Source organism: Rhinatrema bivittatum, chromosome 6, assembly GCF_901001135.1.
Source record: "Rhinatrema bivittatum chromosome 6, aRhiBiv1.1, whole genome shotgun sequence".
In the NCBI taxonomy this organism is placed as follows: domain Eukaryota; kingdom Metazoa; phylum Chordata; class Amphibia; order Gymnophiona; family Rhinatrematidae; genus Rhinatrema; species Rhinatrema bivittatum.
In genome coordinates this window covers 256,398,404-256,417,356 of record NC_042620.1, presented here as the reverse complement: position 1 = coordinate 256,417,356, position 18,953 = coordinate 256,398,404, and the positions used below count along the sequence as shown (strand labels likewise).

Below are 18,953 nucleotides of genomic sequence, written 5' to 3'. Positions count from 1 at the left end.
ATTATGGGTAAGCAGTCATGCAATCCCTAGATCAGGGCATCTGTATTCTTACTGGGGTTCAGTGTTTGAGTACAGTTACGGTTGTCCGTTTTTAATCCTATTTTAATCCTGTTTTAAATCAAGTTTTTTTTCAAGAGTGTCCACAGTGGCATAACCACAAAGCATAACCCATTGGTCCTGAGTCCATCTGCCTACACTACGGAAAATTAAATTATCAGGTACGCTGACGATATTCAATTAATACTTCCAATTAATGACTCAATTGAGGAAACACTAACCCTAGCCAACATGTATCTAGATAATAATAAAACAGCTCCTAAACTAAATGGAATTAGTTATTAATATAGAGAAAACAGAATTCCTATATCTAGAACGAAAAACATCAATCATTCAAAACCCAATCACAATCAATAACCAAAAAATACAACTAGCTGAGAGAGTACGAAACCTTGGAGTGATTGACACGGAACTAAATATGAAACAACATTTATCTATAAAAGTAAGGGAAGGATACGCCAAACTTATGACTCTTAGAAGTCACTACTAACAACAAACGACTTCCGATCAGTATTACAAGCATTAATTTTTTCGAGCACCAGCTACTGTAATGCCCTTCTACTAGGAATACCCTACACCACGATAAGACCACTACAAGTATTACAAAACACAGCTGCAAGAATTCTAACTGGTAAAAGTAAAAGAGACCATATCACTGAAACCCTAATTGAACTACACTGGCTACCTTTTGAACAAAGAATTCAATACAAGACTCTATGAACCATACACAAATTAATACATGACGAAGAGACAGAATGGCTGAACACAGCCCTTCGCGTACACATCCCTAATAGAAACCTGAGATCAGCAATTCCCTCGGTTAAAAACAGCCAGACTAACTCAAGTAAGAGATATGGCCCTATCCCTAGCAGGACCTATAATATGAAACACCATGCCTTTAGAAATCAGAATGCAAAGAGACATCAAAACATTCAAAAAGTTTAAAAGCATGGCTATTTAAGCAAGCATACCACAAAGAGAATGTAGAGTAGAATCCATGGAAATGTAGGATGCGGTCAGCAGAACTCTCCCACACACACACCAGCTTACTCGAATTGTGTGTATTTTATTCTTATTAGATTGCAACAACATAGAACGAGATTTAAGTGTTAATTTATCTTATAGCTGATATAGTTAGAAGTAGACATGACTTATCACAACCAATAAGTAATAGTTAATATGAAACTGTTACGGTATTTTTTTTTTTTTGTCACCTATTTAGTTAGCATGTTTGCTTTAGATTATGTGCCTTTTTGTGAACCGTTGTGACGGCAGCTAGCTTAACGTCGGTATAGAAAAGATTTTAAATACATAATTTCTCCAATTTAAATCAACACTTGAACCTCTCATCTCCTCCCCCTCCCAACACTAAATGTTTTACTCAACTTGTCTGCTCTTATTCCCCAAATTTTGCCCCAAGTATGCTAAAACCTTCTACGATCCCTGTGGGTAGGTTATTCCAGGTATCTATCATCACTAGCTAAATATTTTAAAACAATTTTATCACATATATTCAGCCGAGAGGGAGGTGGATGCTTGGAACGCCCTCCCAAAGGAGGTGGTGGAGATTAAAAAAACAACAGTAGCAGAATTAAAATAAATATGGAATAAACACAAGGATCCCTAGTGGCAAGAAAATGGTAATGGGATAACCTGCATGTAGCAAATGTTACAACCCTAAAACACACATGGGGAAAGAGTGGGTGTCTGGTTCCATGTGAGAATGCTTATGCATACCTGAAATGAAAAAATTGTCACTGGGCAGACTGGAAAGGCCTGTTTGATCTTCCCTGAATATACCCAGACCAGTGGGTTATTCATCCCTTCCAACAGATGGAGTCCGAAAACAAAACTTTGAGGCACTGCTTAACTGAGTACCACCTGCAGGACCTCAGTATTTCTCTGACTCCAGCAGATCGTAGAGATGCACCTGCAGGCTGTTAAAACAAAAAAAAAAGGATTTTACTGTCATTTACTGTGTTGCTTAGTACATAGGCCCCTATATCAGACTGTAATTCTTAATGGTTGTTTTCTTTTTTTGGCAGATTATTCTCAGGCTTCCCAGAGGTAAGCTCCAGTGTGCTTCTCCTGCCCCTCTGTATTTTTTGAGTCCCAAATCTGGTTCTTGTTTTCTAAACTGGCCTGATTGTTTTTCAGTTATGGGGGCTATCCCTCTCAGCCTGGGCAAGGTTATTCCCAACAAGCCAGCCAGTCCTATGGACAGCAGAGCTATGGCAGTTACGGGCAGTCAGCAGACACATCATCGTATGGACAAAGCAGTTACAATTCTTCTTATGGACAAACCCAAAGTGGTAAGTACAGTGGTATGACTGAGGTGAAAGTGAATACAAGTGGTTTACTCTAAAGCAGGCCGCTTCAGTAAGGATCACGAGAGAATGGGCGCTCCATGTTGAGCACATTTTACTTTCAGTATCTCGAGTGACTAATAGCCTTATCAACATGTGGTGAGCGCTATTAGTTTCCAGAGAGTAATAGATGCACGTCAAACACGTGGCCAAACGTGTTAAACAGTGTGCATGGATGAGTGCACTTTACAGAATCGGCCCGAAGGTTTTGAAGCAGCTAAATGTGTGAGTATTGTATAAGATCTCAATTTTAGCATTAACATCTGGTTAACCTAATAATAAAATTTAAATTAATTTAAATTAATGAATAAAGAAAACTTAAACTATATAAACCAAAACCCAATATGTCCACATTTTGGCACATGAAGTCCAGGGGAATTGTTATAGGTGAATTGGAGAAAGAAAGAGAAATTGTATACATACATGCAGAAATGAACCCTATCTAACTGAAATACGTCCTTTTAATTGTATCGTTAATTCTTTTTGAAGTATTTTGTTGTCTTGCTGACTTGGTAGACTCCCAAGCATCACTTTTCAGTGCTATACTTAATAATATAATAGTGTGTATATACATGCACACACAATATTCATATATACTCTGGGAGAAGATAGACTACAACTTTTCAGTCTTAAGAAGTCCTCCATTTTCCATGCCTTGGAAAATAACCATGGAAACATGCAGCCACAGTGACAGCAATTTGCCTGGCCGTGTTAACAGAGGTCCTATCAGTCCATAATGGATGTCTTTCTGCTTCATACACAGTCTTTGAAACCACTTGCTGTGGGTTTCTTGGATCTAGACTTCCAATGGGTATTCATGCCTTGTCTGTACCCCAGATCAGTCCAGACGAGTGGGTTTATGCATCCTTACCAGAAGTTCTCTGTACGTACCCAGATCAGTCCACACTCCTGGGTTCTGTCCACTCACCAGCAGATGGCAGAAAAAGTTTCAACTGACTCTGCCCCTTCCGTGAGGTGCACCTACAGTATGTCGGTATTTTTCTGCCTCCAGCAGATGGTGGAGATGCAAAACCTACGGTCAGGTTTTTAAGTCTTTTTTTTTTTTTTTTTTTTTTTTTTTAATTAAGTGCAGGGCTCTGCTGGGTTCAACTCCTGCAGAGTAATTCTTCTTTTTCTGAGTCTGAAGCTATTCATGCTGGGCGTTTGGAAGCTGCTGTTGCTTACAGTGCTGACGCTCTTTATGATTTGTTGCATACCTCAGCCAGGTCAGTGGTTTCGGCTGTGTCTGTCCGCAGGCTTCTCTGGTTGAGAAACTGGTCTGCAGATGTCTCTTTTCCAAAGCTCAATTGGGATCTTTGCTTTTCAAGGGTAAACTTCTTTTTGGGAAAGATATTGAGGACTTCTTAGGATAGAATAAAGTTCTTCTGCCTGAGGATAGGCCCAAAACAAGGGGGTCGTTGCCTTCCAGATCTCGTTTCCGAGGGAATCTTAGATTTCGCTCCTCCTACTCTTCAGGTTCTTCCATTTAACAGCCAGCTAGACAGCAGTCCTGGACTCAGTCCTTTTGAGGACATTGCTTTGGGAGATCTGGTCCCTCCCAATCCTTTGGAGCGAAAACATCTCAATGAGATAAGGCCGGGTCTGTTCCTCTGTTCCGGTAGTGGGAAACAGTTTGTCCGTTTCGAGGAATGGACCAAAATAATATCAGACCAGTGGGTCCTCACTGTGATAAAACAAGGCTACACTTTAGATTTTGTATGGTGCCCTCGCAATCGTTTTCTCGTCTCTCCATGTTCTTAAGCTCAAAAGTGTCAAGCGGTGCGGGACCATCATGCCGGTTCCTCCGTTGGAGTGACGAAAGGGCAGTTATTCCATCTATTTCGTCGTACCCAAAAAAGACTGCACATTTTGGCCTATTCTGGACCTAAAGAGTCAATCGATGTCTGCGAATCCCAAGGTTTCGCATGGAAACCTTAAGAGCTGTCCTGGCATCCGTTCACAAAGGAGTTCCTAGCTTCCTTGGACCTGACCAAGGCGTATCTTCCCATAGGAGTTCGGTCCAACCATCAGAAGTTGCTGTGGTTCTTGATTCTGGGGGACCATTTTCAATTTTGCACTCTTCCATTTTGTCTCGCTACTGCGCCCAGAACATTTACTAAAATAATGGTTGTTGTAGCCGCACTGCTCAGAGAGGGATTCTTTGTTCCTCCCTACCTAGACGATTGGCTCATTCGAGCGAAGTCTAACATCTATCGCTTGGCTGTGTCGCGAGTTCTTCAGCTTCTGCAGTCATTGGGCTGGATTGTCAACCCGGCGAAGAGTCATTTAGTACCATCCCAGTCCTTGTAGTTTCTGGGAGCCCCTGTTTGACAGAGCAGATCATCAAAATTCAGTGTCAGATTCGGGTCTTGTTGTCCAAGTCTCCTCTCAAAGTCTGGCTTTATCTACAGGTTCTAGGCTCCATGGCTTCCACTTTGGTCTTAGTTACATGGGCCTTTGCTCATTTGAGACCGCTTCAGTCAGCATTGCTCTCCCGCTGGAATCCGGTGTCAGAACAATTTTATCTTCCCCTTCCTCTTACAGACTCTGCTTGATCCAGTCTCAGTTGGGGCTCCTATTGCAGAATTTGTGTTGTGGAGTAGACCTAGAGGCTCCAGTTTGGACAGTCACGACGAATGCCAGCCTGTCCGGCTGGGGCGCTGTTTGTCTCGACAAGTCTGTTCAGGGCCAATGGTCGCCAGAGGAATCTCATTGGTCAATCAATCATTTGGAGACCAGAGCGGTGAGGCTAGCCTTACAGGCCTTTCTACCGCTTCTTCAGGGGAAGTCAGAATCCTTTCTGGCAATGCGATGACAGTGGCTTATATCTCTGACTGGATATTTTTTCGTCTAATTTTTCACGTTTTTTTTTCTCACGAATTCTCATCCCAGATGGCTCTGAAGCCGCCTGGTTTCAAATATTGCCAATGTGGCAAAATTATGTCCATCATGGATGGCATAATTATTGCTACATTGGCTTAGGTCCGGATCACGATCAAAAGTCGTGCCGGGACTGCAGCAGGATGTCTTTGCGGGCCAAGCAACACCGGGCTGCGAAGATGGAGAGGCTCCGCATGGGATCTTCGGCCCCACCATCCTTCGTCCATTCCTCGCCGGGACGGCAAAATCGGGTAAGGCCCACCCGAAGCGGGCGTCCTTGCTGGGAACAGCAGGACTCGAGAGGCCCGAAAAATGCTTCAGGCCAGGGTCTCACACACCCTTAAGGCCTCGTTCAAAAGCCGGGGATCTGGCAGAGGATCTGTGGCGCAAAGTACCGGTGGGTACTTTTTTTGGAGCATGCGCTGTCTGCGTCAAACACAACGCCTCAAAACGTACGGCGCATAGAGCACGACGCACCCATGGAGCATAGATTAATCCGGGACGCTCCTACGGCACATGGCACTAAAACAATGCACCTGCAATCACCAGAAAGAAATGCATCGGGCAAACATTGCCATAAGTCACATCATATAGCTTCCACAAAACAAATAATAAGATCAAGAAGTTCATCAAGAATGTCCTTAACTTCTGATGTAGACATTGAAGGCTTCTCGGCATCAGAATCTTTCAGGCCGTTCTCCTGGTGGTATTTCTTTGGCCAGTCTGTCATCGCTTTCTAGAGAGAAGAGACGTTCTCCTTCCTTACAAATGCCATTAACAAAACGTATTCGCCCTTCGCCGATTATACCTCCTCAAGGTCAACACAAGGGAAAAGCATCGGAGGACATTTTGCTTGCGGCAATTCCAACGAAAATCCCAAAGCAAAAGTTACATATTCCTCCTCAAGGTACTTTGGCGGCATCTACTATGACGAAAATCTCAGATATTCTCAGCTCTTTTTTCCAAGAACTGGAAAAAACCAAAAGAATTACCACCACAACATTCTCCAGAGGGTTCTTCTGCATCTCCTCCAGGTGTAGAACCTTTAGAACCGGTAAAAGAAGATACTCCAACTCAACCCATCAGCCCAGGTTCTCTGGAATAAGTTCATTCTTTGAATTCTTCAATGGGAATGCCATCTGACCCTCAGGAAGGTTTACCTGAACCGTATTCTCCGGATGACCTATGCAAAATTTGTTGAGAAAGTGGGCAGTCTTCTTCAGGTGGAAACAGGAAGAGTTCCTGACCCCCAGAGCTGAAATGCTCGGTATATTAAAAATATTTGAATATCCTCCCGAGCCCACTGCTCTTCCTCCTCATTTGGTATTAGAAAAGCTACTCTTTTAAAATTTGGAAGACTCCTTTCTCATCACCGGCTACTTCAAGGAAAATTGACATCAAATATAAGATGCATAATTCACCAATTTACGAGTCTGCACAACTACCCCACCAATCCATCGTGGTAGAATCAGCCTTGTCCAAGGCAAAACTGAATAAGTTGCATTCAAATACGTATGGCTTGGCTCAGGGCCAGCGCAATTTGGACTGATGTCCATGAGAAGTTAGCAGACATCCCATGTATGGGTGACAGTCTCTTTGGAGATAAATTTGGAGACATCTTATCCCATTTGAAGGAACAAAGTGCAGCTGTACTATCTCTCACCACTCCTGCAGATTCTCAAAAATCGCAACATCGATTTTTATCTTACCGTCGCCGGTATTACTCCAGGCCATACAACAGGCCTTATTCGCAATACAGGCCAAAACCGTATGTCCCTCCAAGAAATGCAGCTCCGCAGAGTTCTAGGGGTCGTGCCAGACAACAAAAGACCAGTAAAACAAATGCCAGCCCCTCAACAGAAACCTGCCTCCTCTTTTTGACATTAATGCAGCCACCACCACTACCGGCTTTCATAGGAGGACGCCTTCAGTTTTTTCTCCACAATTGGGATTCCATCACTTCAGATCAGTGGGTACTCAACATTATCAAAAACGGTTACTCTAAATTTTCAATCCACTCCTCTTCTTCATATTCCTCCGAAGAGGATGATACGATCCCACTCCATATCCCTCACAGCGGAATTGAACAACCTACAAATTCAACAGTCTATACAGATTATTCCCCTTCATAAACAACACCAAGGGTTTTATTCCCAATATTTCCTCATTCCAAAGAAGGGGGGGGGGGGGGCTATGACCCATTCTAGATCTCAGACTACTCAACAAACACAGAGAGAAATTTCAAAATGACTTCTCTCAAAAATATCCTACCGCTGATTCAGCACAACGATTGACTATGTTCCATCGACCTGAAGGATGCATATTCCCATACACCAGTTCCCCCATCTTCTTGGCATTACCTTTGTTTCCAAGTTTGGGATATACATTACCAATACAAGGTTCTCCCATTTGGCCTATCTTCAGCCCCAAGAGTATTCACCAAATGTCTAGCAGTGGTGGTGGCTCACCTCAGGAAACTTTCGATCCAAATATTTTCTTATCTGGACGACTGGTTAATAGTAGCATCGGATCAGTCTACACTGAGAGATCATATGATACGCACGATCGAATGCCTTCAGGCGTTGGGATTTCTTATCAATTTCGAGAAGTCTCATCTACAACAGACTCAGATACTTCAGTTCATAGGTGCTCTCATACACAGTCAGAGCATACCTTCCTCAAGACAGGATGCAAAACATAGTCATTGGCACTCAGCCTACTTCACAGAAACCGGGCATCTGCAAGCCAGATTCTCCAACTTCTGGGTCATATGGCAGCTGCAATCTATGTGGTTCCTCACACCAGAGTTCACATGCGTCGCTTACAATGGGGTTTAAAGACTCAGTGGTCTCAAGTCATACAGCCACTGAACACCAGAATTCAAATTACAAACGCAATGAAAGAGGACATTCGATGGTGGCTCCTTCCCAAGAACCTTTCCTCGGGAGCTCCATTCCGTTTACCGCCTCACCAGATAACTCTGACCACAGATGCCTCCAACAAAGGTTGGGGAGCACATATGGGCGAGCTGAAAACTCAAGGTCTGTGGACCCCTCAGGAATCTACATATCAGATCAATCTCCTGGAACTAAGAGCCATTTGGCTGGCACTTCAAACGTTCTCGGATCAGATAAAGGGATTAAGCCTCATGGTATATGCAGACAACCAGGTAGCCATGTTTTACATAAACAAGGAAGGAGGGTCCGGTTCCTGGACTCTCTGCCAGGAAGCAACACGAACTCTACATCGGACAGTCAAAGCCCAAGTGTCAATTCATGCAACGTATCTTCCAGGCCTGGACAATCTAACAGCAGACCGCCTCAGTCGGATTTTTCATCCACATGAATGGACCTTAAATCCAGAGGTGGCGCAAAACATCTTCCAACAGTGGGGGTTTCCCAGAATAGACCTCTTTGCCATGGAAGCAAACAGACAAGTCCAAACCTTTTGCTCAATTTACCCCATCTATCAAAGGATGGCTCCAGATGCCTTTCTTATTCCATGGACACCAGGCTTGATGTACGCCTATCCACCCATTCCACTCATTTCTCGAACAATTCAGAAATGCATCTAGGACGTGTCAGACTAATGCTTCTGCCTTTCGAACAATTAGACTCTAGCCACATCAAATATGACATGGAAAACAGTTTTTCTCATTGCCATTACTTCTGCAAGGAGGGTCAGAGAACTACAAGCCTTGGTTCACTACTCTCCTTATCTTGAATTCTACCATGACAAGGTGACACTTCGTCCTCACCCTTCCTTTCTTCCTAAGATGGTAACATTTTTCATCTTAATCAAACCATAACTCTACCTATTTTTATGCCAAAACCTCATAACGAGCGTGAAAAACATTTACACACATTGGACTGTAAGAGAGCGCTGGCTTACTATAAGAACAGGACTCTGTCAACTTCAAGGCCTTCTCAACTATTCCTTTTCTTTAACCCGAATGATCCTGGACAACCAGGACTATAGCCAGTTGGTTATCACAATACATACTTTTTTGCTACAATAAACATTCTATTAAACTAAGCACAAAGCCTCAGGCACACCAAATCCACGCCACCACAGCATCTGTTGCCCACTTGAACAAAGTTCCCTTAATTGATATCTGCAAAGCGGCAACATGGTCGTCCGTTCATACTTCCACATGCATTATTGCCTACAACAGCAAACGACCTCTGATGCAGCACTAGGTACAGCAGTCTTATCACTAAAAAGAACCTGAGACTGTCTACCACTTCAGGGGTTGATGTCCAAGGACACAACCCGGGAGCTTGGGACTCCCAGACAGCATGGCTAATTCAGCCCTGCTATCAACGGGGAAAAAGCAAGTTTGCTTACCGTAAACGGTGTTTCCGTAGATAGCAGGATGAATTAGCCATGCTTTCCCTCCCTCCTCCCTAGACAGACACACAGAGACAGACATACCTTTTGGACTTACCTCTCGCTTGGCTACAAAGAAACTGAAGAGGTGAGGGAACCACGCGGGAAGACTACCGTGCAGACGCACAGAGTTAAAAACTCTGATCAGCTAAGAGAAACTCCGCCTACCCGGGATCGTGGTGCTTCCCAGACAGCATGGCTAATTCATTCTGCTATCTACGGAATCACAGTTTACGGTAAGCAAACTTATATTTTGTGTGTCTATGCCTGTAGTGGGAGAAAACACGTAGATTGAGCATCCGTTTGACAGCCACCTGTCCTGTGCTCCCGATGTTGAGATGCTAGGGAGGCATATTGGTCCCTAGTGCCTCCATTTTAGCATAACCCTTCATTTAAATATTAGATCACGCGCCAAGTAGACGTGGTTGTGCGTGCATTAGGAAAATGTGTGCTCAACACTATGCACCTACTTTCTGCCATGGTTATTGCATCGGCCCCAGAAAGCCGTCCTGTAAGTAACATGCCATCCAAAGATTTCTAACATGTTAGACTGCCTCAGCAGAGTATTTTGCTCACACGCGTGGTCCTTGCAACAGTTAACTACCGACAGACTATTCAGTCTATGGTGACTTCAGTAATTGACCTCTTCACATTGTAGGAAAACAGAAAAGTGGAAAGATTTTTGCTTAATTCTTCCCAACAACCGCTGATCCGCTCAGGATGCTTTTCTGCTCAGCTGTAAAGCAGATCTCATGTATGTTTTTTCACAGATTTCATTGATTGCCAGGGTGGTGCAAAAAGTACTCAAGGACTGCTGTCTGGCAAGTGTTCCTCTGTGGCCCAGACAAATTTTGGTTTGTACTGATACAACTGTCAGGACACCCCCCTCCCCTCCGCCATCCATCTTGGGGCAGGGATTAACTCAAGAAGGACATCTGTTATCTGAATCTTCTCTTCTTTAACCTGATAGCATGAACATTGAACTCTTGCTGATAGCCCACTTCTCATTTTTCATAGAGATTGAAGACATAGTAAAGACTGCCAGGAAACAATCTACTAGAAAAGCTTACAGATTTAAATAGAAACTGTTCTCATCTTGGTGTTAGACTTCTTGGACCCATTCATGTGTATACTAAGACTATTTAAGTACTTGTCCTCTCTGACGTCTTCAGGTCTCAGTATGTTTTCAATGAGAGTACAACTCTGCCGTAGTGGCCTATCCCTTTCAAATTGAGCGTAGACCAATCTCCACTCATCTGTTGGTATCCAAGGTCATAAAAAGCTTATGACATAAAGTGCCAGTTGTCAAACATCCAGTTTCATGGGACCTGTATGTGGTTCTGGCACAACAAATGAAGCCACTGTTTGAACCATAGAAATCTACTTCTCTCAAATTTTCTCACATGGAAAGTATCATTGCTAGTTGCAATTGCATATCCTGGAAGAGTTAGTGAGCTCCAGGATTTAGTTTTATTCTTCTTGCATGTAATTCTTCCACAGTAGGATAGTGCTTCACACACTCAAATTTCTGCCAAAGGTGGTATCAGATTTTTATATTAATAAAGCTTCATCTTAACTATATTCTTTCTGAGACCGTATATCAAGAAGTTGAAAAGGCTGTAAAAGAGCCTTGGCTTATTACAGGAAAATAACTCTGCCACATCTTTGAGCCTCATAGCTATGTGTTTCACGTCTGGGCATAGCAGTAGTTAAGTGAACACTGTCCAATTGGCTAGCAGACTACTGCACATTATGCCTGTGCAGATATCCAGATCAGATTTTTTTTTTCATCAGGGCTCAAGTGAGACTTGTGGCTACATCATTGGCTCATCAGAGCTCTGCAACTTGGTCATTAGTGCATACTTTAATGAACCATTACTGTATAGACAATTTGTCAAAAATGACAGCAAATTTTGAAAGGCAGTTTTGTGTAGCCTGTTTACCAGTAGTCTACACACAAGGTCTGGGCTGCTTATTCAGTAAATGCTTCACTGTACCCCTTAGCTTGGGACTCCCTTCATGTCATGTCTAATTAAACCCTGCTTGTCGACAGAGAAAGCAAGTTTGCTTACTGTAAACTGTTCTCCATAGAGAGGATGAATTCCCTGTACGTACCAGGATCAGTCCAGACAGTGGTGGTGGACGGGGGACATAACCCACCGTCTGGACTGATCCATGGTACTACAGGAACGAAAATTAGCAGGTAAGAAGTAGTTTTTTTTTTTTTAACCATGCTAAATACCAGCTTCCTTCTCACCCCAAAGAGTTGACTATATAGTGAGGTTTAAGTCATTATTGACTGAAGGTGCTCATGAGGCAAATACCCAAATGTGGAAACTCAAATGTATGCTTAGAATAAAAACTCTTAGCTTAGAGCTGTTCGGCAGGGTCTGATATCATCCACATGTTATGGCTAATTCATCCTGCTGTCTACTGAGAACACTGATTGCAGTAAGCAAATTGGCTTTATCTGAATTTTGCTCTGATTGAGATCAGAAATGCAGCTCCCATCTAAATGCTTTACCTTGAAACTTTAGTGACAAATACTGGTTTCTTAGGTACACCAAGTAACAGTATAGGTTTCTTGATTTTTCACATTGCTCCCCCCCCCCCCTTTCTCTGATTACAAGGATCTTTTGAGTAAGATTCCCAAAGCTAACCCTTCCATCCTCTACACTTGCCACCCTAAATATTCTCACAGATCTTCCTCCCCCCAATCTATTTAGCTAGTTACAAAAAAAGTTGTAAAGAATCTAGTTTTTTTATTGCATACTGACCACTTGCATTTTTTTTTTTTTTTGTTTTATAGTATGGGTTACATTTTTTTTTTTTTTTTTTTAATCCATGCGGGATTAAAAATGGAAGTCTTGTAAGTGAGGGCAGTATGTGTGAAGATTACTTTTTTTTTTTATATAGCGGGTTTTTTTTCTTTTTAATGGTGAATTATACTTCCAGTTCTCAGTATTCTTCCTCCAGTAGAAGTAGATAATTAGGGTCTTTCACAATTGTGTTTCCTCTTTATTGCACAGCTGGATATAGTGCTCAGCCCACTTCACAGGGATATGGAACATCCAATTATGGAAATACCCAGACATCTCAGGCATCCTATGGACAGCAGTCATCTTATCCCAGCTACAGTCAGCAGCCAGCAGCCAGCACCACTTCCGGCAGGTAAGAGATATCCAGTTGCTGTAATGTGAAGTGTGACCAACAGTCCACATCCCCTGTGGAGGTCTTTTGTACTCTTGTTATGAAATGCTTTTATAGCTGCATTTCATATGATCTACAGCCTCCACATGACATGGAGTAGTCTGCTACAGCCTACTATTATCCTGTTAAGGGATTTGTATTCATGCATCTCCCAATTTTGTCTGCAGTTATGGAAGCAGCTCCCAGTCCTCCAGCTATGGGCAGCCTCAGAGTGGGGGCTACAACCAGCAGTCCAGCTATAGTAGCCAACAGCAGCAGTCCTATGGGCAGCAGTCCAGCTATGGTGGCCAGCAACAGTCCTATGGGCAGCAGTCTAGCTATGGAGGAGGTGAGATCCCTGTGTTGCTGAAGGGTTGAGGAGTTTTCATTCCCTGCTGTACATTTGAGGTTAAATGTGAAACAAACAGTGGGTTTAATGGTGTGGGTTATTAAAATGTTATTGAGCTGAACACAGTTTAAAATTATGCATTGTTAAAAGACCTGGAAATGTGCACAAGAATCTGACATGCAGTAAATATATAACTTTTTTGCATATATAACTGATGCTGTTTTACTATTCATCCAGCTGGAGGGTATGGTCAGGACCAGTCTTCCTTGAGTAGCAGCAGCAGTGGTGGTGGCAGCAGCAGTAGTGGAGGCCCTGGTGGATATGGCAGCCAAGACCAGGGTGGCTACGGAGGGCAGCAGGACAACCGAAGCCGAGGCAGAGGCAGCTTCGGGAGCCGTGGTGGCGGCGGCTTTGACCGTGGCAGCAGAGGCAGTGGTGGGGGCCGTGGCGGGAGAGGAGGCGGCATGGGGTAGGTGTCTTGACCCTTTCTGCAGAGGGGAGCATTTTTTTGAATGTATTTAGTTATGATTCTGTATAGAGCTTCCTTAGTGAAAAGGGAAACTTGACTGTTCTGAAATTGAGCTTGGAATTTGCAATGGAAGTGTGTTGTGTGCAAGGGAAGCCTGGTTTTCGTTTTATTGAACATTCATAATTGGTGGTGCTAAAGTGGTATTTAATGGGTGGGGGTAGAGCTGTCAGCAGTTAATTTGGTGTGTCTATTTGCGTATGTTACTTTTGTTACATATACATCTCATAGAAATGGGTATCAACAAACCAGTTGCAACTGATCCCTTTCTGTTGTACTTACTAAAGATGTGCGACTAGCTCTCAAAAATTAAAACTCCCTTTGTCAAGGGCAGTGCTAAATGAGCTTTGGTATGTCAGAAAGCATAATGGCACCAACAGCTGTGCAGCTTCTACTCATGGTAATAAAGAAGGGGGAAAGTGTTTAAATCCACTGCTCAAAAAGCCTAACAACTAGGAATGGTAAAGGCAACTTTTGTTTGCGTCTCCTGTTGCTGCTCTATGATCGTTTATGCCAGAATCTTTTGATAATGTAACTGTACTAAAATTTGGCAAGTGTGTGTGTTATAAAAAGTGGACTCTTGTCTAAATGGACTTGAGTCTTTATAAAGGGAATCTTTTTTGGTACAGTTTTGGTTGCCAGCAATTATCATTGAAATAACGTGCATATAAAAGTGGCAGTTCACTGGTCTAGTCTACATTCAGTACTATTTCTTTTCCAGTAGGTAAGCTGGTTACCAGAAAGAAAGCTGATGAATTTTTGGGTGGCTGGGAAGAATTAAGAGGGACTTTCACACTGGTTCTCTGTTCCCAGGGTATGCTCTGCACAAGGTTGTCTCTGTTTGCTTCTGCCATGGTGCACTATTCTGACTGTCGTCGGTTTGTTGCCATGGAAACACTTCCGATTTGACACCAGATTGGGGACCACTCACTGGAGAAGCACAGGGTTCAGCTCTATCATGCCAGACAATGTGCAGAAGTGACCTGAGGTAGTGTGGAAGCCCTTTGATGGGTAGTAGGAGTGGGCTAAAGGGGAGGGTATCTTCTGGGGAAGAGGTAAGTATAAGGTTGCGGGGAAAAGTAAAAGCTTGATGCAATTATCTGCTACTATTGCTGCTGATGTGTTTAACAAATTCTGCGTTTTATGTGCTTCAGGTTTGAAAATGAATGAACTTGTATCAGTACTCCACCTTCCGCCTTAGTTAAGACAACTATGCATTGCAGTGTTAGCCAGCTTCAAGCCTAACTATAAGAGTGGGGTAAACAAAACATTGACATACTGGAAAATATTAAAACTTTGAGGAGGTTCCTTGTGCTTTCAAAGCAAATTCTATATCTGTGCTTTCATATGTATACCTGAGAAGCTGAAACTTCAGAGCATGCAGGTGGTGATCATAATATAAAGGAGGTTTGACAAACTGCGAGTACAGCTCTCGGAAACAAAACCAGTGAGCAAAATCAGTAAAGGGCCAGACGAAAGATTGGAGACCCCTCAAGAAACATATCCATGTAATGTGGTGAAGAAAATGACTTGTTTCTAGCAAGACTTTGCAATATTTGTCTCGTAATACATTAAGTTGCTATTTATTTAAGGCTGTATACAAGGGGAGAGGTGGACAAGCTGTGTAGGTCTACAGGAAGAAAAGTTTTTCTCCAGTATCACAAGAATGTGGTGTGACGTGTTTTAAAAAGAAAAGTGAATATATATATAAAAAAAAAATAGGTGTCCTTTGGACGTGGAAAGCAGCTTCAATGTCTTCTAACTTATCTCCTCAGTGGTGGTGACCGTGTTGGCTTCAGTAAATTCGGTGGTAAGTGCAAGAGTTTAAAAACTCAAAAAAAAAAAAAAAATCCAAGCTTTTATTTTTGTCAAACTCATGTTTCATGTGCTGTTCTTGTGGAGTTTGGGGAGAGGATATCTAAATGAGCAATGATCAAATGGTAATGTAAATAAAGGGAATTCTTTGCTAGTTCATACTTGGCCTTCTTAGAAGGGAAGTTTATTTCTGAATTCTTGATGTTATGGACAAATCTTTGACTTGTAATTTTATTTGCAACACGGTTTTGGGGTTGCTTTCTTTTCAAAGAGCGCTTTGGGTTGTGATCATTTTGCAGTTAAGCAAAAATGGTGTTTTAAATTAAAATCAAATATATAAAAGCACTGCTCCTTGGAAGGGAAGCTGATGAATTGCATGCTTTGAAACAATACAAAAACAAAGTCAAAGATACTAGTACGTTACTGGAATCAACCGAGATGGAAAATAAGTGAATATGAAGTTTTGGTATAATCACGGTTGAACTTTAAAAAGGTGTGCTTTTCCTTTTTATATACATATTAAAAGTTACATGTTTGCTACACAAAACACTTCATATTAAGAATTTAAAGGAACCTGTGGATTACTGGCAAGGGTTTGGCATGTTATGTAAACATTTTTCTCGTTAAACAAAAGGATGTTTGGTTAAGACCAGTGTTGGACATATGCAGGCTTTTATTTTAAAAGCATTCACTGAAGTTTTGATGACAAAGCAATGAAAGAAGCTGAACCAGGTGTAGCAGCATGGTTTTATTTAACAAGTACTTGTTAAAAGCAAGCTAACATGGTCACTGGTTATGAACAGGGGATGGATGAGATACAGATCATATTTAAAATCTGTCCTGCATATACAGATGGGTGAATGCTATTTTCTGCTGTCTTTTTTTTTTTTTGCTTTAAATTAAAAAAAAAAAAAAGTTCATAGATGAACACACATAAGGGGTTTAGGAATTTCATGCAGAATGCTAAATTCATAATTGTTAAACCAACATTTGTACAAGCTGGGGATTATGAAATGGTCTCATGAGGTGTGAACATGGTAAAAGTGTTACGCTGTGATTCTAGTATCCTAGTACTTGTCAAAGTGAGGGAATCCATGGACATACCACCCTTAGGGTTAAAGTGCCAGCATGACTATACATATCGGGCTGTTTGCCGTGGCATTTCTTACCTAGTACATATGTTGTGTATGTGGAGTTGGTTTGTTGCCCACTCAAAAGTTGCTAGTTGCGACATGTTCGAAACTGGAAAAATACATGGTACATCATAGTTACCAAAGAGGTTTTTAGTAGCAAAATGTGATGTTTGGATTTCCATTGATATTTGGGGGGGTGGTAACATGCCATCTAAGCACATGTACCAACACTGGCCTATGCTTATTTAAATGTGGATTTTTGGGGAGTGGGTGGTGGGGAAACTGTGGATTAGAAATGTGTGTGCACCTGCTGACGACTTGTTTTGTTTTGTTTTTTCTCTGTGTACTAAAGGAGGATCCCGGGAACAAGGTGCCCCTAGGCATGATATTGGTAAGTCATAATGGACAAAAAAGCAGTAGCGAGTTATGTATTGAATTGACCAAGACACTTTAAATAAAGCTTAAGTGTATTAACTTATTGTACAAAACTGTTTTCCCATAAATAAGCAGGCTGAATTACTTGTGCTGTATGGGAGATGTCCTCCTGGCGGCACGGGGCGGAGCTTCTCTCAAAGAACACAGAGCTTTCCTCTGTGTAGCTGTGCAGGTGTTCCCATGCAATTGACTAGTCTCCTCGGTTTTCGTTTTTCCGTGCAGCTCACAGGATTTGAGCAGAAGCAATCTCATCTCAGAGAAAAATTTAATTTCACCTCGTGTGAACTTAACAAAAGCACTTTCCAGTGCTAACATACCTAAAACCCCAGGATTCAGTTACTGCCAGTGTGGCAAGATTGTCATAGATGGACATAATTACTGCTACCTTTTCCTGGGGCCAAACATTCAGTTGGAATGCTGTGACTGGCAGAATGTCTCAGAGGGAGGGCCCAGGGGCAAAAGACAGCAAAAACTGCAAGATTAAGAGAAGATGAAGCCTCTTCATCTGGCTTCTATGTCCCAGCCTCAATAGACCATTCAGTCCACTCATCGCTGGGACCTAAGACGCATCAGCCGGTTCAAGATATTACTCTGCAATCAGAGCCAGGTCGGAAAATCTCCCAGAGTGTTCGAAGTGCCTAATGTGACTGTAAAAGTCCAAAACCTGTGGCCACTACGTCGACGAAAGTGTAGTCAACCAGTCTGGAAATGCCTCTACGTACGACGCACCAGACATGAAACGCTACAAAAAAAAACTTGCGTCGCACCAACCTATGATGCATCAAGGGGACGACTCAGCCCACTGCAAGACTCCGCAAGCATCAAAGGACAAATATCAAACCTCTGCGATGCAGAAACAATGTTTGAATACGACACATGGAGACAAATAGATGATGCATCGTAAGCAGACGTCGTCTCATGACAAAATGGAGATAACTTGGTGGGGGGGGGTTATTTTATTTAAAAACTTTGACTTTCAGAATGACAATATATAAAATCATGACTGTTTACAAATTTAGCATCTATAAAATAAAAGTTAAAAGGAACAATAGAAATACAAAATTATAAAACTAAAAGCTGTCAATACAAAAGGTAGACATGACTAACCTTCAAAGGAGCACCAGTGGGATTGTGTTCTGCCAGAGCTTCTGACCTCTCTGATATTGAGGAGCTCATGGCTTCCCCAGTCAAGTCTATTTCGAACAGATCCTCTATTTTCTTAGTTTATTCGTACATCTGTTTCTAAATAAGAGGCAGCTGCATTGGCTACAGGAACCTATAAATAAAACATCCATTCCTGAATATATCTAAATCAGTCCAGGTTTATGCATACCTACCAGCAGAGGGTGGCAGAACAAAACTTTGAGGCACTGTTACATAACCAAGGGTGCCACCTACAGTCCTGACTGATCTGGAGTTGGAAACTTGGAGCTGCTTCTTGAGGTGCCACATTCCTTAGTGGGCCATCCCTCAAGTTGAGCTGGGCGAACAGGGGTTTGTATACCCCTGGCTGTTGCTGGTTCTGGGGCCCCTGATAGCCTGGGGACTGGCTCCCTCTATGTTCCCAGAGGTCTCCTTGCCTGCCACTGGCACCCTTCGGGGGTTTTTCCTTTGTTTCCCTTTTCTTATAGTAAAGCTGTTCTTCCCCCCCCCCCCCCCCTTCTGTTTGAGGGGCAGCCAGGAGCTGTGGTGCAGGACCAGGGCGATCGACAGTGCTGTGTCGACGAGGCTTGTTGGTGAGGGAGTGGGAGCAGTGACTGCTGGCGCTCTGGGGGTTGGGGGGAGTGACCTGTTTGATCTGGCTTGCCACAGCT

At 42.6% G+C, this 18,953-nt stretch overlaps 1 protein-coding gene across 2 annotated transcripts in view; it reads left to right on the top strand.

Annotated features, from left to right (window-relative positions):
- FUS (FUS RNA binding protein) overlaps positions 1 to 18,953 on the top strand; it is a 91,475-nt gene that overhangs the window by 12,452 nt on the left and 60,070 nt on the right. For both annotated transcript variants that reach the window (XM_029606881.1, XM_029606880.1), the window contains exons 2-8: positions 2,103 to 2,124; positions 2,215 to 2,369; positions 12,722 to 12,863; positions 13,070 to 13,230; positions 13,468 to 13,699; positions 15,532 to 15,566; positions 17,057 to 17,095. In XM_029606881.1, the coding sequence (XP_029462741.1) occupies positions 2,103 to 2,124; positions 2,215 to 2,369; positions 12,722 to 12,863; positions 13,070 to 13,230; positions 13,468 to 13,699; positions 15,532 to 15,566; positions 17,057 to 17,095 (786 nt within the window). The remainder of the gene's footprint in view (positions 1 to 2,102; positions 2,125 to 2,214; positions 2,370 to 12,721; positions 12,864 to 13,069; positions 13,231 to 13,467; positions 13,700 to 15,531; positions 15,567 to 17,056; positions 17,096 to 18,953) is intronic.